Genomic DNA, 20,757 nt, shown 5'->3' on the forward strand with positions numbered 1-20,757 from the left:
GCCCTCTGACATGCTTTTGGAAGGCACCAGGCAAAGTTCTCCACCCAAGTCTGCTCCCAGAGCTTTTGCTGATCTCACCCAGATCAAGCCAACTCTAAATATAAACCAACAGGGAAGCCTTACCAATGAGGAGAGAACTGAAGTTGAGGTGTGACTTGTCCAGAGAGAGGAGAGGGTCAGTGGTTCTACCCACCAGCAGGAAGGGGACTGAGATATTGTGTTCAGGGATTAAGAAAGTCCATAAGGCTTCTGTGATGTCCAGATGGGAGGGCAAGAACTGGAACACCATCTGAGAAGACAATTTGGAACAGAGTGGTGAGAGACATTCCTGCTTACTTATCCTTGTGCCCCTGGAGACTGTCACCACTAGGGTCATAATAGTGGACATCCCCCTGGGTGTTGCCACCTTCCCACAGGCTCTGTAAGGGAATGTAGGTATGACCGTGCCAGCAATGTCAATGTGTTTGCTCTGCCCACATGTTTTTTTTAAGGGAGTCTATCCCCCACACAGCCTCTGTTGGTTAAGCTGTCATATTCTGTGCTCTGTTTTTGGATGGTGTGGTTGTACCACAATAGACTGGACTGGACTGGACTGGAGAGTTGGCACCGGTCCCAAAGAAAGATGATCCAATTGCTTGTCTGTAGCTTGGTACACAGCTCAACTCAGTAGCCAGATTTCTTTCTGGGAAGTTCAGAATTAAAATCAAGTGAGTAGGCTAGCTGGAAGTGAGGCTGACCGTAAAAGATGCCATGAGGGTGAGCTGGGCCATGGCATGCCATAACCCATTTGCTAAGTCAAGTTAAAAGGAAATGAAACATAAATAGATGCAGAAAAACCTAGAAGGAGTCCAGTCTCAATAGCTGCCCCAGGTCCTTTTTCTCTTTGAGCTAAATTGAGTCTCTTTGCAGTTGATCAATCAGGACTGAATGTAAGAACAATTGAATTTGTCTAAAAAGCAACCAGATAGGGTGACATGCACGGTCCATGCCAATTCTAGGATGATGTAGGGAAGCATTCTGGAGATGTGTCACTTCAACAACACTACTGTCATCCAAGGATCAGCATGATCCTGGATGATGGAATTCTGCATTTGCCTCTCCAGGGCCTGGGCATCGTCTTTGACACATTTCAGGGCTGTAGTGGGGCCACATCCAAGTAGGACCATGACCACAGTGGTCCCAGCTCCTGGATCCCAGCATGCTGAATTATATGGCCAAGGCACTGACAAGATGCAGAAATAAAAACGAGAGAGAGTTTATAGATATGTTTCATTTCTTTCAGGAAGTATGAAAAATATTTAACTAGCTACCAACATGTAGAGTAGGGAGATTCACATAGGATTGTAGAATTTTGGCCTCTTCAGAAAAGTTTGGGAGACTAGGTCAGCCTGGGCTAACTTGTTTGTGTGGTGATCACTGCCAGAGAGGAGCTGGGGCCAGAAGTCTTGGCATCCAACATTCTCTATCATTGTCCTCTTGGCCTGCTTTGTTCATTTGGGTGACTTTCCTGAAGGCTTCTGAATTCACAATTTTTGTTTCATGGGTTTATTTATGCCCTTAAAGCTCTCTGAAGAACTTATTGTTCATGAAGCCTACAGATTTAATTTGGCTACCAAGTTCATATTGAAGTCTGACCCCCGGCCCAGTATCCCTGTGGAAGGAAGCACTGAGGAATAAGCCACAGGACACGACTGAATTTTTCTGTTTTGCCCTTTGTTTTGGCCAAGTAAAAACCCGTCATTGTCCTTTCTCTTTTGCTAGCCCCTTGGACAAAGATAACTCCTTGCTTCCTGTTACTGTATCAGCCCCAGAGGCACCAGGCATTTTTGTCTGGTTCTCCTTTGCTAGTTGAATAGTCTCAATTTAAAAAAACTGCAAATAGTAGAGCCCTCTCTTTCTCCATAGCCGGCCAAGACAGCTTGGGTCTGTCTAGTTATGAGTACTGTTCATTATGCATGGCAGCCTCTCAATATATACTTGTTCACTGATATATCCATAGGCAGCCCTCCCTAACACCATCTGCTTTCTGTGCGCACTTGCTAGGCGGAGATGGATAGAACGACCCAAGCATTGGTTCAAGGAGACCCCATGCACACATACCTCAGCTTTCTTTTCAGGGTGGATGGAGCCCTTCTCTGTAAGGCATGCAAAGGCTGGAGGGTTCTGGAGACTTTCACTTTCTTCAGAGATCCAGCAGAAGGAGTAGCTCCTATTGGTTGGGTTCAGGATTGTAAAAGTCCTGGACAAAGGGGAAGAGTTGACAATGGAGATGTGATAAGAGAACTTTCCTAGAACCCGATCCTAGCAGAGTCTCCTACTGGGAACCAGAGCTGTTCTGAGCACTTTGTTACTGTAAAAATGAAAACTTCATCTCATTTGGGGGTCCAAAGTATGGCTGAGGTGATAGTCAGGTGGTGGTCAGGAATTAAACTTTTGTATATACCAAATTTTATCCACTATCAGAACTAAGATCACCAAATTCAGTTTCATTCATGTAACAGTTCTCTATAGTCATCTCTCACTCAGGTCAACTCTCAGGATATCAAGTCTGCTTTTGAGAATTAGTTTAGCTTGCTTCTCTGAATTCTTCCACTGAGTTCTAAAGGAGTGACTGATATGAATTCAACTAATGCAAAACTGATGTAACTCACTGGAGATTCTTTTCTCCTATGCCCACAGTGTTGAACTCAATCACCCTGGTGTTTGGATCCAGAGGCCCTGTGCCAGATGCTCGGAGCTCTTGGTTGCGCCGATGCTCACGGATGTAGTCTGAGTCATTCAGGTCAAAATGGCAGATGGGCAAGGAGCTCCGCCCTTTTGCTACCAGGACAGGACCTTGCTGTCCAGGTGGTAGGTTGGGAATCCTAAGAGGATAAGGTGGTTATTATTTGTTTTATTTTGTAACCAGTGTTACTTTCTTGGGTGGTTGGAAATGAATTTTATATCCATCAGAATGTGAGCTCTACAGGTGCAGCGGGTTGGATTGTCTTGGTCAACATCATCACCTCAGTGTCTTAACCAGTACATGACACACAGTAAGCATTTATTAATTGTTCAATGGATGAATGGGCTGAGTATGGAAGCATGAATTTAGTATGGCAGCAAATTACTTTCTTCATTAGTGGTGAGACATCCATCTTCCTGACGTAAAACATGCGCAGTCTTACCGTCTGGGCCCCCTCATACACATTTAGTAGGGGGGGTACAAAGGGACCTGGAAATCCTAAAAGGCATTCTGAGCACCTTAAAAAGGTGAACAGATGTGAACAGACTCTCAGCCCCAGGACCAAGCTCTCTATAGTGTAACTGTCTCTGTAGTGTAACTGCAGGGGTCTGGGAAGCTCTGAGAGTTCATATATGTCTCTGCTACCCTAGGTTATGGCTCAAGAATTTCTCTGTAAGGTGGGTGTTCTCCTTGGAGCTTTCCTGGAAGTGGATAGCACATCAGGGAGCTTCATTGTCAGATGTGTTGAATTAGTTTTTCTCTCACTGGGTCTGGGCACTGTGAATTCCTCACCTACTATCACCAGGTCCACCAACTCTACAGCCCTTCCCAGCATCTAGTGGTTATTTTGTGCCAGGCACTGTTCTAAGCTCTCTGTTTAAATTAACTCATTTAATCTTTTTGACAATTCTACAAGATGGGTATTTACATTTTACATGTGGAGAAACTGAGTCTCAGAAAGGATACAAGGAAGCTTGCTCAAACTCATGCTTGTCCAAGGACTGGATGCCACTTAGCTGTCAGCCATTCTGTTCCTCAGTGGAATCCTGTATGTAGCTAGAAAAGGGGAAGGGGGCAGGAGGAGCATCTGGAGAGGGTTGATGAGGAGAACCGAGACCCAATTCTCTTGTTCTCCAAAGGTAGTTCTCTTTCAATCTCTCCAAAAGGAAAAATGGCAGTGTGGGGCTATGGAGGGGTCTAGGGCTGAAAAGAATGGTGGCAGTGGTGGAATGGAAGAGGGGATAAGAGCTTGCAAAGATGGAGGTTCTGGAAAGCATATTTCCTTACTGGCAGAAAAGATTGCTCTCAAAGTCTCCAGTGTCCAGTGGGGAGAATTTCACTTTGAGCTTCTGAGTCTTCCCCACAGGCACGATGCCGGAAGAGGGCTCCACAGAGAAGGGTGATAAGGAACCCTCAGTCCAGTGTTCCACGGCGCTGTCCAGGGTGCTGATCGTGACCTGACTAAGTTGCTCTTTTTGGGGGAAACCTAGGAAGGGAGGAGACAGAGCACGTGAAAGCCTGTAGTTGCAGTGAAGGGAGGTGGAAGGCAGCTCACTTATAAGCCCCTCAGTACCCTCTGTGGCCTCAGCTCTGTAGCAGATACACTTAACCTTGGGCATTAGAGGTAAGGAATCAGCTCTTAAGTCTCACAGGTGACTTGTGAAAAATATTTCTATTAATTCCATATTGTTTTCTGTTAGCTCAAGGAATTCTGTCAAGGAGGTGTATATGTGGATCTTCTGCCCTAGAATAATAAGCTGTGAACATAGTTTCTTGAAGAATTATTGTTCCAAAGTAGCAGTTTACAATCTGGGTGGCCATAGATATAGGCCCATTAGAAAGGTTCGTGGAACTCTAACAGTGCAATAATAATAAATACTGTATTTTCTCCCTAAGGTTTGGGCCCTTTTTTAGTGTGTTACATGTATCAGCTACAAACTTGGGTGTAGGTGTGTATTTTCTTGGGAAAATGGTTCATAACTTTCAACAGTTTTTCCAAGTGGTCTGTGATTTCTCAGAAAATTAAGAACTAAAATAAAAATATCCCTAGTGGTTGATGAGATGGGAAATTGGCCTACTGGGGTGGGGGGTTAGGGTCCAGGATTCAGGAAGGCAGAGGTCCAACTCTTCAGTTTCTCAGGTCCATTTAGCTCTGAAGACACCAGGGAACCTTTGCTATGCTTTTCCTTAGCTATGTAGGAGGCCATCTGAGCAGTGCCATTCTTCCTATTACCAAGGCTTTTTTTTTTTTTTTTTTACTAACAGATGAGTCAGGTCAGACCCTGGGTTTTACCTGGCATTGCATTTACCTTGGTTTTCTGGCTTGGCAAAGCTGACTGCCTTTGTAGCATCATCTGAGACCCAGTTGAATTTTAGCTGTACATGTCCAGAATTAACCAGGTCAAACCTGAAAATTGATCAGGAAAAGATTTCAGGAATGTGCCATAGGTGATTTTTATCCTGCCTCCATATCATCTATAGTGTTTCTTAAAGTCAAGTCAATTGATTTCTTAGTTTATTTATTGCTGATTAATATGCCACTATGAATATAAGCCACATTTTCTTTATCAATTCATTTGCCAGTAAATACCTAGGTTGTTTCCATATATTGGCTATTGTGAATTCTACATGAAAAACAAGGGAACACAGATGTCTCTTTGATATGCTGATTTAATTCCTTTTGGATATGTAATCAGAGGTAGGATAGCTGGATAATACAGTAGAACTATTTTTATTTTTTGGGAGAACCTCTATGCTATTCTCTATAATCCTTTCATTTGCCACAAAATGGACAGAATCAGAGCACATAAATGATATAAGCCAGAAATACAAATACCATGTGTTCTTTTTCATATGTGGAAGTTAAAAAATTAATTTCAAAGTAGAGCAGAGTAGAACAGTGATTACTAGAGGGTGAGAATGGTGGCGTGGGGAGGCAGATAGAAAGAGGCTGGATAACAAAATACACTCAGACAGGAAGAGTAAGTTCTAGTGCACTACAGCCCAGTAGGATGACCACAGTTTGCAATAATCTATATTCTTTATGAAGAACTAGAAGAGAGGAGTTTGAAGGCTTCATGCACAAAGAAGGGTAAAAGGATGGAAATGCTAGTTATCTCAAGTCAATCATGATACATTGCATGCATGTATTAAATATCACATCAAACCTCCTAAATATGTACTGTTCTTATAATTATCATTATTACAGTTACAGTACTGTTAACTGAAAAGAAAAAGATAAAAATTAAAACTATTTTTAACAGGCAAGTTTTAAGCAAATTTTCTGAACTCATGAATTTGATATATCAGTTATATCTTTTTCTAAAACACATAAAATAAAAATAAAAATAAAAACATGCAAGCTATTCAGCCCTTAAAATCATTTTGAATACTACCAAGACCTTATGCAACGAACTCTTGGCCTGTATCAAATCACAATAATCCTGAAAAATCCTCAGAAGAGAGGAAACAAAATCTATTTAACATGATAATAACTCCCTCAAGAGCATAAATTATATAGCCCCTCCCTTCCTGAGTCATCTTCCACCAGAAACAATGTCCCCATGAGGAGGAGCCATTTGACCCCTGCTTGTCACACCTTTCCTGACCCTGAGACTAGGATTTCAGTTGTTTTGAATGCAAATTCTTAAACAGCAGAGTTTTTTCTTGCCTCAAGTTTCTCTGCTATAAGACAAATAAGAGAGACAAAAGATTTTTCTGGATTTACTATTACATTGAATCACAGTAGCAGCAGAAAGATAAGGTTTTGATGCAAGAAATGATGATATCAGAGAAATAACACACACACATGCCCTTTCTGGTTTCAGGGGAGTTGTAAGAGTAGGGAGTTTGATTTTTTGTTTATATTTGTGGTGCTGGGGAGGGAATCCAGGGTCTTGCTCATGCTAGACAAGTACTCTACCACTGAGCTAAGTCCCCACCCTTAAAATTGGGAATTCAAATGAGGAGTAGGTGGGGCCGGGGATTTAGCTCAGTGGTTCTGGCACCTGCCTGGCAAGTGCAAGGTCCTAAGTTCGATCTCCGGTACCAAAAAAACAAACAAACAAAAAAACCCCAACAAATGAGGAGTAGGTAGAGGGTGGAGCATAGAGCTTAGGTTTCCATGATCCAATCCAGGTAAGCCATGCAGGTATGCCTGAAATCAAGTGCTTTGAGTTCTGTAGCAACTATTCAATTCTGCTTTGCAATGCAAAAGCAACCATAGACAATACATAAAAGAAGGGGCATGGTTGTGTGCCAGCAAAACTTTATTTACAAAAAACTGGCTCTCAGCCAACCCCTGCTTCAGATGAAATGGCCATTAGCAGAAGATCACCCTTCCTGCCTCACAGCTTTTGGTCTTATAACAGTTTGAGAGGACATTTAAAATACAACAAGGGCATAGTGAGTTGAATGAGACAATAACTCATTTCTACAAAGCAGAAGAGTCTTTGTTTTAGGTTTTTGACTTTCTTCTCTGCCCAGCAGGGCTTTTATTTCCACTTCTTCATCTGCCCTTCAACATTCAACTGGGGACCACCTTGTCTGGCACATATTCTCTGGCCCTCTATCTCTCCCAAATCTTCATCTTTAGTTTTTAAAAACTCTTTTTCATGCACATGGAGCTGTGCTACAACCAACAATTCACCTATTCCTACTGATTCCCTCAGCTCACCTCCAGACTAGGAGCTCTTACAGGGCATCCTGGGTTTCCTGCACTGGAATATGGATAAGCCTCCTCTCCTTCTTGAGGACAAACTCTGAATTACCTTTCAAGCTCTGTTTCCCAGGAAACTCAATAAAGGAGAAAGACCAGCTGTATTATTAGGCAATATTGTTTATAGTAAAAATGACCTTGAATTGGTAAGTCATGTGTGGACTGGAAAGAACCATGATCACCTGAAGAAAAGTCATTGCTTTGGGGCTCTCTGAGTGTAGAACTGGCCATGTTCTCTGCAGGGATCTTGGAAGGTCTCTGGAGAAGTTATGAGAAATGATGGGTTCTGTTGGGTATGGAGTTTCTCAGATAGGACGGACCCCATCCTCACTAAGGTGGATAATGTCTGAGCTGTCATATGGGGGAGCTAATAAGAACAGTACCTGGGTGGATGTGTAGAAAAATGCAAACACTATTTCCATGGAAGATCACCTGATGCCACCTTCTTGGCTAACTGCTTCCTGGCCTATATCTTGATTTCAAATGTGAACTTCAATAGCTTTGTGGATCTGAATGTTTTATTGGACCTTAAATGACATTCTAGTGCATGCTACTCAAATATGATGACTGCTGTACCAGCTTCTAAGCTGTTGTAGGTACTGAATAAATATTTGATGAATGGGTGATTGAGGAAATGAAAGAGCTTCTTTAGGGCTGTGAGGTTTTTGATAACTCACTCAAACACTCGAGTCTGGTAAACCAGGGTTTCCTTAAAGCACACGTCACTCTTTTGGCACTGGTATGAAGCAAAATCCACATTGGCACTGATCTGAATCCGTAGTTCTCGGTAATTTTCTTCTAGTATTGAGTGGACAGGCTCAGGATCTGTCTCTATCACCTGTAACAAAGACAGCCATGTCCCCCATCATGCCATGCCAGCTGCCTTACTAGGGTAATGGGGGATAACCCAGTACTTTATTCTACCCACACAAATTAACCCACAAACTCAAGTTCCAGAATAAACTATTAAGGCCAACCTACAATGACTCACAGAATGAGAAAGGAAGAAATCGGGTAAGAAGAAATTACTGAGAGCATTAAGACTTCATGAGCATGAGTTTTGGGATTAGATGGGCTCCAAAGAAGATAGAGAAGAGTGGAACAAATATTAATGAAATAAGAAAAAAAAATCTAAAAATGGAGAGGGCTAATAAAATCATTTATTTGAAAAGATTAAAAAAACCCCTTCTGTAAGATTGATCAAGAGTGGAAGAGAAAAATACAAGTAACCAATATCAGAAATAAAAAAGGGACATCACTACTAGCCCTACAGATCTAAGAAGAAGATAAGAAAATACTATAAATAATGTCATAAAAACACACGCGAAGGCCAAGGATGTAGCTCAGTGGTGGTGTGCCTGCCTCGCAAGCGCAAGGTCCTGAGTTCAATTCCTGGTACCAAAAAAACCCAAAAAAACAAAAAACAAAAAACCACACAAAAACTTAGAGGGAAAAATTCTAGAAAAATAATAAAATTAATGCAAGAACAAATAAAAAGCCAAAATCCCATTACTATTAAAGTAAAACAAACAAACAAAAAAAGAGAAACCTTAAGAGCCCTATTACTACTAAAGAAACTGAATAAAGAAGACTTAGCAAATAGATATATTTTGTTAATTGAAATGACAACATAAGATTATAAAATTGTCAGGACAAATTAATATGAAATGTCAATTATTCCTAAACTGATTTATAGCTCTAATCCAATTCCAACCAAATTTCCATATGGGGATCTCTATCTATCTAAATCACGTGATATATATAAAAGGACCAACAATGACCAAAATATTTCAGAACAAAACTTCATGGAGGAGGAGTTTCCCTCCAAATGTCATGGCTGATTATGAAGCTACAGAAATTAAACTGTGTAAAATGGGCACAGGGATAGAAAAATTGACAGTGGAACAGAGTAGAGAGACCAGAGATGACTTAAGCATCTATAAAATTTGGATATATGCCACCAGAGTGTAGAAGATAATGAAGAAACAGGAAGGATAAATAAGGGATTTGGTAAGACTAGTTATCTGGATGAAGAATATAGAATTAGATTCCTGCCTCACATCATATATATAATCCAGGTGGGCTAAGGGCTTAAATACCAAAAGCAAAGTTCTTAAACTTAAAAAATGGAAGTGAATATCTTTCTTGGAATAAAGGGTTTTAAAAATAAGACATAATAAGCAATAAACATGATACTGGTAAATTTGACTATATTAAAATTAAGAACACTTTTGTTCATCAAAAGATAAAGAACACAAGTTAGGCTATAAATTTGGTGAGAATATTTGCAGAAAAATAATACAAACAGAAGAGTTTATTAAAAACAAAATAATTCATCTAAAGGGTAAGTACCATAATTGAAAAGCAGGCAAAAGACATGAAAAGGTGCTCATGTAAGAGGAAACCTGCATGGCCAGTAATTAGATGAAGAAATACTTAACCTTACTAGTATTTAGGGAAATGCAAGTTAGGCCCATAATGAGACAATTTCCCACTCATTCAATGACACAAATAAAAATGTCTGGCAATGCCAAGTGTCAGAGAGGATATGGATCCTAAGATCTCTTTACGAGAAAAGTATAAATTGGTACATCTACTTTGGAAAAGACCTGGGCATTATTTTGGAAAGTTGAACATTCACATATCCTATGATGAACATTTCCACCTCTAGAAATACTGTACAAACTCTTACAAATTAACACCATGTGACATGAACAGCATATGCCACTAACACTAATTGAAACTGTCCCTCATAGCAAAACTCCAAATAATTTTCAAAGAGGGATAGATAAATAATAATGGATAAAATGGATAGAGTACAGCACATGCAATAATATGGATGATCAGATGCAATAAGCTTTTTAAAAAACTGAGTTAAAAGCTACAACTAATCAATATGCATTTTAGAATGCATCAAGAAAGAAACAAAAATAAAAAACAAAAGGCATGAACCACCCAAGATTCAAGGTAATCATTACCTCCGGGACGAGGAAGAGAGATAGACTCGGTTGAACCACACAGGTAGTGGAGTTTAACAAGTACTTTCTTTGTTAAATGTGTGTTTGTCTCCGTTTAGTATATTATTAAAAAGAAACTAACAAAAGGAATAAATAAAAGAGGGGAATTTGTGGACTAAGGTGAGATTCTGTCATGAACCAAAGATTATGACAAATCAAATTCTGGATACCTGATGGAAAAGACCACTAAAAGAGTCATGATGGAATTTCTGAAGAAGAAGAAAGTAGGCTGGTGTATATCTAAATGTTATATATGCCCAGGTCATTTCTGGTCTATTCAGAGCTTAAGCTAAAGCTCTAGCCACAAAAATGAGTGTCCATGTGGTTATGTGTTGTAAGGATAGAGGGGCTTGTGAGGGAGTTCAGCTGTCTCTTTCAAAATCAAGGTCAAAAGAATGGGGACATTTTCTGTTTCCCATGAAAGGACATGATAAGACACTGAACTTGAGAGCAGAGGCATCCAAGCATAGCAGGCTGGGTCAGATTTGTGCTTGATGTCCCTACTTACCTTTCGTTTTGTAGTGATGGTTCCTGGTGTGTTTCTGGGCACATCCACCCACTTGACTGTGTGCATGCGGTCATCCCAGTCAGGGACCTGATCTGCAGGGAGCTGAAACATGATCTTGGAGAGCTTACACTTGACCCCCATCTTCTTCAGATTGATGGGTGTGTCTGACTTCATGGTCACCACTATGTCCTTAGCACAGCCAGGGTGGAGGTGGCCCATCTAGGGAAGAGCTTGCTATTACTACTTTTGGGAATTCAATCTCAAGGAATCTTGATACCTGATAGTGACATTCTAGGGAAGGGGTAGACCCACAAGTCTTGGCAAAAAAAAAAAAAAAAAGCATCATCCAAGCCTGTATAGATAGATTAACTTAAATATGTAGAAGAGGTTCTTAAAAATGTAATCATAAGAGCAAGTGCAACCAATAATTATCAAATTGTTACTTGCTTCAGGCATTATTCTAAGACTTGCCTGATTCTACTAATCCCTACAACACCCCTATTAGAGGTACAACTACGACTCCCATTTGACAGACAATGAAACTTGTGAACTGCTTGAGGTCATTAATATTGGAAGATCTGGTTGCAAATCCAGACAGTATGAGTCCAAATGCCACTTGCAACCACCTTATACTTAATCAGTGTGGTCCATACACACATAGATGGATGAATGCAGTGTACTAGCAGGTCTAGAATACGATCTAGTGACCTCTGGGGTCCCCAAGACCTTTGCAGAGGGTCCATGAGGTCAAAATTATTTCATTGTAATACAAAGACACTATTTGACTTTTTCGCTCTCATTTTCTCATGAGTGTACAATAGAGCTTTCTACAGTTTACTTAAGATATTGCACCAGATTGAATGCAAACTCAGATGTGTGAATCCAGATGACTTCTATTAAGCTGATATTAAAGAGACATTTAAAATGTAAAATAATGCCATCCTTCTCACTTTACTTTTTGAAATATCACTATTTTAATAAAATATGGCATTTACATTAAAAGGTAGTGGGTTATTGTATTTTAAAATAAAAATGCATGTTTTAAAATATGCTGAGTGTTAATTTCTAATATGGCAAACATTGACAGACATAACCAACATAATAAAAGTTCTTTAGGGGTTCTCAAAAATGTTTAAGTGTGCAAAGGAGTTCTGAGACCAAAGAGTTTGAGGATGATAAAGTATACCTGACATAAGGGAAATCCAGTTTGGACTGCAGAATAAAATCATTTATGATTTATTGTGAATAAAGACACATGCATATGCCCACGTCTGTCCATATACACGACAGACCTATCACGTTTCTGACAGATTAAACATTCTCCACATTCTCCCTCCTCTTGAAAGTTAAGGCAGAAGAAAGCTTAGTAATTCCCAACACCCGCATGTTGAGACCATACTGTGTCTCCTTCCTCACAGGTCAAATGTAGATACCATAGTATTTACCTTGGAAGGTTAAATGAATTAATCTTGAAACTGTATGTACTCAGTTTATAGTAAATACTATTCAGGGTTGGATTTGGACCATGCTGGGCTTGGAATCTGTCAGAAAGATTAAGGTGAACTTATCTATCCAGGAAAACAAACCTTCTTCTTCTTTTTTTTTTTTTGGTATTGGGGATTGAACTCAGGACTTTCTGCTTGTGAGGCAGGCGGCAGAACCACTGAGCTAAATCCCCAGCCCTACAAACCTTATTTGTGATAGCACTCAAGAGTTTAAAGGTGACAAAGTAGGGTCGCTAATCTTCCTGGCTCCATCTTCCTAAAGTTCTATTTGAGGTTGGGTGTAAATAGAGCAGGAGGTAGCAAATATGTTTGAATGTCCCAGTGTCCTGGGAACCGTAAATAAACTGTCTACAAACAACAACTGGTGGCTAGAAGCAAAGATCTTTTAAAATACAGGTGCAAATTCCCTATGATGAATGTTATCATCATGTATATCTAAAATGTATCAATAAATGTTTTGCTTAAAAAAAGTAAGGTAGTTACAATGTACCAATAAAAGAATTTAATACAAAAAAAAACTAAAATAAAAAAATAAAAAGCAAAATAAAATAAAGATAATAGGAAATAGGGAGATAGATCTTTCTCAAAGGGGAAGGGGATCAGGAGATGGAGAGAAAGGGAGAGAGAGATGGAAGGGAAAATAGATAATAAATGAGTTAAGATGTGTTTTGTACATGTACCAACCCCTCACAAGGAATGTAAACATAATGTACTACAAACGTGAACTAATAAATTCATAAAAAGAATAAAATATTCAGAAGGAAAAAAAATAAGTAAGGTAGAGAGTAGAATTAAAAAACAAACAAACATCATGCTGAGCCTTGTTCAGTGTTGAGCTTTGGTCAGCAATTCATAAAATGTGCATGGTAAGATGATAAAAGAAGAGGTTAGACAATTCCAAGTAAAACAAAGTTAACTATGTTTTAATATGTTGAAAAGAACTGGGAACCTTTAAAAGAAAGATGTAACTTGCAACGTTTTCTAAATCTCAGTTGTACACAGGACACACCATCCTTACCATAGCTTTTGGTGAACTACTTTCGAAGGACTAAAATGCTCTGAAGAACACACATGCAGGAAACCCAGGCCCACGCTTTGGGACAGCAAAGCCCGGATTTGTATTCATCCACTCAGGCCTCCTCAGAATTTCTCATCTCACACAAGCTTAAATATCACACAGCTTCTCTTCTATGAGAAACCCAGAGCAAAAATAAAGAGGAAAATAAAAGACAGATACTAGGAAGCAGCAAGATAGATCATCCTCAAAGGGGAAGGGGACTGAAAGATTGAGGCGGGGGAGGAGGGAAGGGATAAGGAATGAAAACGGGAGCTGAGATGTGTTATGTACATGCACCAACTCCACACAGGGCGTGTACACATTATGTACTAAACACATGTACTAAACTAAAATAAAATAGCAAATAAACTAAAACAAAATTTCCTCATCTTCAGCCTAGCAAATATCTTGGCAGACTGCTCTTCCCCTCTTAGACCTGGGTGGGCATGAACAGTGTCCTCTGGTACCAGGTCTGAGTGCCTATGTTTCCTGAGCTGTCTCCCAGCTTGAGATGCAGCCATTTCATTCCAAGCACTCATGGTAATGGGTTGATAATCAAACTGGTGTTGGCTTAGGTCTAAGAGAGTGCAGAACATAGTGAAAGGGTTTCACTTACCTGTGGGGAGAAATAAATGGTAGCTAAAAGGGGCCATTCAAACCGTATCACGTTCACTTGGCTGTGATTTGTAATTGTGAAGCTTGCACTATAGCTGTTTCCGATGTGGCAGTCCCCAAACTGGATGTGGTTGATGAGAGCAGCTGGGGGTTAGAAGCAGAAGGGTGGTTGAATCCTCCATGGCTGCCTTGGAAGGCCTGCTTTCTTGAGGAGGCAGAAGCTGATAGACATTGTGCCTCACTCTTATGAAACTCTTCCTTCCATACATGGTTTTATTTGAAAACCCTGGAGTATCTGGGTGGCAAGATTTTTTCCCCTCAGGGAAATTTACTTATCTGTCCATGTGTCCATGCATGCATGCATCTATCCATCTATCCATCTATCCACGCATCCATCCACCCATTCATCTATCCATGCATCCAACCACGCACCCAGCCATCTATCCATCTATCCATGTACCCATCCATCCATGCATCCATTTATCCCTTCACCTACCTTGGCCCTCAGTTTCACCTGTATAAGAGAAAATATAGGTCTCCAACTTCATTTGTTTGGTTAGAACAATATAATTAGGGTTAGATTGACAGATAAAATACAGTTCAATATGAATTACAGAAAAACAATGAATAATTTTAAAGATAAACATGTCCCATGCAAACTTTGGGCCACACTTAGCTTAAAAATTATTTATAGTTTATCTGAAATTTAAATCTACTGGGGACTCTTGTATTCTGGCAATTCTATAAAAGGTATGAAATTTGATTTCTGAACTTGGGTTCACTATTGGCTCCTCTTTAATTCCTGATACAAGAGAGATGTTGCTATATAGCTTCAAACAAAGGTGAAACATCAAATACATAAGGAGTAGTGATTTCAACCCTAATTGTACATTCCAGGACTATAATTAAGCTCCTGGAAAAACCTAGAGACTGTGCTCATAGCTCACTTTATGGAAACCAACCACACAATTAGAGTGCTTAACAAATGCTTTTTGGTAATAACAATGAAATAAATTTGTTTTCTACTCCAAAGAATAGGGTTGCTAAACAAAGCTTCAATGGTTGAGAGACAGCAGAGCAGCATGTCTTAGGCTTTAACATATACACAGATCACCTAGGGATCTGGTTAAAATACAGATGCTAATCTAGTAGGTCAGGGAGGGCCTGAAGTTCCCATTTCCAACATCCCAGGTGATGCTGATATCGTACACACACTCAAGATGCTCACTGAGCAGTGAAGCTGTGGGGAATGATGTTCTAGAGGTGGCACACATCTGACTCCTCACTAATGAGACAAGCCTGCCAGGGTCTGTGTTTCAGATGAAATAGATAATGCTAACATAGCCAACCAAAGACAGGCAGGGAAAACTATAAGGAAGCATTAATCCACTTATTAGCTGAACTGCAATGAGTATACTCCTAGAAGCTCCCTAAAAACAGAGACTTTCTTAATACACTTTGCAACTCTAGGGCTCAGTGTGGTGCCTGGCACATGTGCACTAATGCTCAGGAAAAGTTCACTGGTTGAACATGAATGAATGGGAGGATGGAGGCAGAGACCAAGCTGGGCATGATGGAGCGTACAGTGGGGAACAGAAGATTCATTCCTGAATTCTCAGGAAGCTAAAGCTGTTATTTAATTTCCTCCTCATTTAAAATGGCCCAACAGTCTGTGGTTGTCAAGACCTCACTGCTACTTCTCCCACCTGCCAGCAAGTCATCCATGGTGTCTTCCTCAGTGACCTCTATGACATCAGAAATATTTGAGGCCTCTTGGCTGGAGGAAGCCACCAGCCCGTGGATGTTGTCCAAGGTGATGTCATCCTTGTAGCCCTCTGCCACCAGGTGGATAAGGGTCTCCTCATACCGGTTGTCGATCACTGACAGGCGAATGATGCCTGTCACTCTCCCAACTTTCTGGGAGTGGAAAAAGACATCAAATTCAGCTGTGTTTCCAGGAGAAACAACCAGGGAAGCTGTGTGAGCTTTTACTGCTGCAAGAAGAAAGAAGATATAATTTAGAATCAGTTTAAAGAAATGTGTATCTATAAAGAGCCTGGCTGAAGAGAAAGCAGCCCATTTATGGGAAGGAGTTTTAGCTAGAGGCGACTACTGATGAGAGTGGGCATCGACTAGGCCCCAAGAAGTCCCAACAAACTAGCTATTGAGATCCACTGCCCTCCACTTACCTTTTTCATTTGGTTTGTTTTCCTCAGTGATATAGATGTAGGAGGTGGTTGGCCTCCCTTTCAGGGAGAAGACTCCTTGTTGGTCCTGCAGGTCCACATGCAGCTGGCAGAAGGAAAGCAGAGTTGAGTGTTGAGCTCATAGGTTGCTCATGAGTTTTGAGTCTGGGGTGAGATACTTTTTGGGAAGGACCCCAAAAAGTCACTGTCCCTAGTGTTCACTTTTCTGAGTTTCCAGAGATAGAATAAATATTTGATCTGGAGAGGACAAAAGAAAATTCATTCATTCAGGTCAGCCCTTATTATTTGAGGAACTGGAGGTCCAAAGAGTATAGGTGACCTTCCAGATCATACAGCTAGACAGTGTCAAAATGGGGCCAGCAACATCTGTGACAGATGGAAGCAGTTATAAAGTGGAAATGGAAATGAGCACTCATTATTCTACGAGGGTTTGCATGAATAGGAATTCCTAAAAGCCAGCATCTCCCAGACACTATAGATTTGTTGCCTAGTGTCATAGTAAGTATTCTGCCAAAACACGAGAAAAACAGGGGGGTTCTGACCTATTTCAAGGAAAAAAGTACTTTCTAGTCCATCAGAAGAAAGGTAAGACTAGAGTCAGATATTTGATTTTAGGTATGAGAAATCAACAGAATTTTTAGAAGATAGTAATACTGGCACCATTATGAGGAAGCTTGAATACTATAAAAAATGTGGTATGAAGAAAAGAGAAATAGTGATATCACATAGGAAGCTTCTGAGATGACAGATTATACATTTAGTAATTAATAAGAAACTATATGTAGCAATTATATGTAAATTATTGATATAAAACATTTAAATAAATGGATAGGAATCCTAAACTGTGGTCCTGGAAGAGAGTTTAAATATTCCCAAAGAAGAAATTCTCTCCAAAGTTCATATATGAGATTAATAGAGAAAAATTGTTAAGAAAAATTACAAAAACAGCAAGAGGTAGGCAGGAACTCACTGAACTAGATGTTAGAACATTTTAAAAAGTCACAATAATGGAAAAAATGTAAAGTAATGGTAAGCCAGCAGCACTGAACTCAAGACAATCAAAAATGCTAGAGTAAATACAGAAAAACTTCAAAGTATTACAGAGCTAAGGGGACAGTGAAGAGTACCAGACCAAGGTCCATGAGAGTGTGGGAATCCAGAAGGGGATGCTTAACTTTCTTGGTGTTTTTGAACTGGAAGAGGTAGATGGGAGGCATATCTATACTTTTGGGCTCTTGGTCCTCAAAGGACAAAAGTTCAAGGCTTGCAAAGGGTGGGAATGCTTCCTTTTCTCAGGGCTAAGACTTCAAAGGTCTGTACCACAAGATGAAAGGTGAGCTGGGTATGACTCACTCTCCCAAGGATAGCAATTCTGCTCTGAAACATGGTAACCCAGGAAATCTCAAGACCTAAAACTGGCGTAAGGTGACTCTGAATTTCTAGTGTCCCCAAGTGCTGGGCAGAAACAAATAAACAACTGTCTCTGAAGAAAAATAACACTATCCTAAATCTAAATAACTTTCTAAATGTAACACCCAACATAGGAACAAAAGATAACCAGGCACATGAGGAGATAGGACAACATGGGCAAGAATGAGCTGAAAAAGCAACTATGAAAACCATCTACAGGGACTTTGGAATTATCAGGTGTATATACTACAAAATAGCAATGGTTACTGTGTTTAAGAAATAAAGGGCAAGTCTGTCAATTTCAGCATAAACTACAAATCATAAAAACTGATCATGCAGATTTGAAAAAGAAACTAATAGAAATTTTACAACTGAACAAAATAACTTAAGAACTTAATGGAAAAGTTTAACAGCAGATTCAGTGCAGCTAAAAAGGAGAGTTAATGAACCAAAGACAGGTGTGTTAGGCAGCTTTTCATCACTATAATAAAATACCCGACACAGGCTACTTATGAAATAAAGAGAGGTTAATTCTAGCTCACAGTTCTGGCGGTTCAAGTCCAAGATGAGGTAGTCCTATTGGTTTGGTCATCTGATGGGGGCAGCACTTAATGGTTGGAGTGTATGTCAGATAGAGTGATCACATCTTAAGCTAGGCTCTATTAGGCATGCATGCATATTCTCTCCCTCCCCTCCCCCTCTCCTCCTCCTCCTCCTCTGTCTTTCTCTTAGAACTGGCAGGTTCTACAATCTCTTTTGAGGGCACCCCCTCAATGACCTAAGGACCTCCCTTCAGGTCCCACATCTTCAGAATCCATAACACTTCCTACTACCACCATCCTGGGGACGAAGTCTTTACTTATGGATATTTTTGGGGGAACACTCACCCAAACCACAGAAGAGGTCAAAACAAACTATACAGAATAAAGCCCAGAGAAACATGAATGGAAAATACAGTAAGAATCACACACACACACACACACACAAACACACACACACACACACACTCATTGAGGTTTTCAATATATCGAACTGGCATCCGAGAAGGAAAGCAGAGAGAATGGAATAGAAACCATGTTTAAAGACATGTCTAAGAATTTTCCAAAGTCAATTTGAATCAAGAAGTCTGGTGAATTACAAGAAGGACACATTAAAAAAAATCCATGCCTAGACATATTGTAAAACTCCAGAAAACAAACTCAAGGGGAGAATGTTAAAGGCAGTCAGAAAAAAAAAGACTGCCTTAATAATTATTTTAAAGTTACAGCTGATCTCTCTGCAGGTACAGCGGAATCCAGAACACCCCAAGAAAACAATCTCCCATTTTCTGAAAGAAAACAACTGCCAAATAAGAATTCTATGACCAGCAAAAATTACATAAAAAAAGAAGGAGGAGGGCTGAGAAGGGAGCTCAGTGATAAAAGATTTGCAAGGCCCTGGATTCAGTCCCCAGTAAACCCTTGCACCGAAAAAATGAAAATAAAGATTTCAAATAAAAATAGACAGAATTCACTACTAGCACCCCACATTAAGGAAATACTAAAGAGTATATTTCATTAATCAGGGAAAGAGTCTCAAAGAGAACTGGAGATGTAGAAATGGGGAGCAATAAAAATGACAAATATATGGGTACCTTTAAATGAGTCTTGTTATTATAAAAACAGTAAGAAAAGCAACATAACTAATGTCTTGTAGGGTTCAAAACAAACATAGACTCCAAAGCCTTCCACAGGTTATTCCCACTCTCTACACCTCCATATTTCTTTTTCTTTTTGGTACTGGGGATCAAACTTGGGTCCTTGTGCTTGTGAGGCAGACAGCAGAACCACTGAGCTAAATCCCTGGCCCTACACCTCCATTTTTTATCTCCCCTTGTTCTTCCACCTGCATGCTTCCCTCTCCCAGAGCTGGAACTGACTAGTTTCTGAGACTCAGGTTTTTGCTTCTGTGTCTTTGGAGTTTTCTCTCTCTCTGGGATATGTGTACTTCCACACTCACTTGGTGACACCCAACTATCCTTTCTGCTCTACTCCAACATCATTGACAGTGAATTTTCCCTTGTTCCCTGGGTGAAAGAAATCATTCTCAAAAGTCCTAGTCCACTGTATGACACATAATTTATTATATTTTTAACAAAACAAAAATATAAATCTAATGACTGAGTCAAAATCCCTTTAGATATTCCATCTCTTATCCTAATGAAGTTTCATTTAGATTTTTCCTCATTACAAATGTAATATTCATTAAAGGGAAAAAAGGAAAAATAATGAAGATACTAAGAATATATATAATCCTCCCCTCCCAGCTTGGGGTACATCATTGTGCACTGCTTTGCACGACAGTTACTGGTGTTCTGTGTAACATGATTTCCTGCCTTCCAAGAGGGCAGAGGATGTGCCAGATTCCCCTCTATGTGGCCCTGTCTCACACACAGGTTAATGTCTGAGGACTGTCAAGAAGTCCTCAACATTGGAGATGGCAGGGACCCCAGTGGCTGAGGCTAACTTCTAAACCATTTTTCTCCCTTTCTACCTATGCTTCACCCTCAGGCATTACCTGGGCAGGAATGGTGCCATTGTTCTTGAGGATGAGAGGCAGTTTCTCTGAATGACCAAGCAAGAGCCTCTTGAAGAGGAGCAAGGGGTTTCCATGTTGGTTATAGAGAACTGGCCTCACAATAGTCACTTGAGGGAGGGTTCCCTCACCAACAATATCAAACGTGAGGCCCCGGTTTCTGGCCAGGGTGCTGTAGGGAACAGGAAGATCAAGACCTGTGAGGCTGGTGTGGCAGAAGTGGCATCCCACAGGTAGCAGTCCCCAGTCTTTTGGGTACCAGGGACCAGTTTCGTGAAACATTTTTCCATAGATAAATGTGTGTGTGTGTGTGTGTGTGTGTGTGTGTGTTTCAGGATGATTCAAAGGATTGTACAATTTAGATTCCTTGCATATGCAGTTCATCATAGAGTTCCAGCTACTCTAAACTTGAGTCATTTGTA

The 20,757-nt window shown here is 40.2% G+C and overlaps 1 protein-coding gene across 8 annotated transcripts in view; it reads right to left on the reverse strand.

Annotated features, from left to right (window-relative positions):
* The window catches only part of Hydin (HYDIN axonemal central pair apparatus protein), a 410,895-nt gene that overhangs the window by 33,918 nt on the left and 356,220 nt on the right, over positions 1-20,757 (reverse strand). For all 8 annotated transcript variants that reach the window (XR_015448741.1, XR_015448747.1, XM_087204682.1 and 5 more), the window contains 11 exons: positions 20,318-20,507; positions 16,334-16,436; positions 15,851-16,138; positions 14,146-14,288; positions 10,968-11,186; positions 8,120-8,280; positions 5,035-5,132; positions 4,013-4,211; positions 2,652-2,864; positions 2,101-2,239; positions 124-289 (listed from right to left, as the gene is read on the reverse strand). Coding sequence is in view for 6 of the 8 variants with exons in the window: in XM_087204682.1 (XP_087060808.1) it covers positions 124-289; positions 2,101-2,239; positions 2,652-2,864; positions 4,013-4,211; positions 5,035-5,132; positions 8,120-8,280; positions 10,968-11,186; positions 14,146-14,288; positions 15,851-16,138; positions 16,334-16,436; positions 20,318-20,507 (1,919 nt within the window). In the remaining 2 variants the exon portion in view is untranslated. The remainder of the gene's footprint in view (positions 1-123; positions 290-2,100; positions 2,240-2,651; positions 2,865-4,012; positions 4,212-5,034; positions 5,133-8,119; positions 8,281-10,967; positions 11,187-14,145; positions 14,289-15,850; positions 16,139-16,333; positions 16,437-20,317; positions 20,508-20,757) is intronic.

This window comes from Heterocephalus glaber, unplaced genomic scaffold, assembly GCF_053883595.1.
Source record: "Heterocephalus glaber isolate CG9 unplaced genomic scaffold, H.glaber_assembly_v1.0 deba00000071, whole genome shotgun sequence".
In the NCBI taxonomy this organism is placed as follows: domain Eukaryota; kingdom Metazoa; phylum Chordata; class Mammalia; order Rodentia; family Bathyergidae; genus Heterocephalus; species Heterocephalus glaber.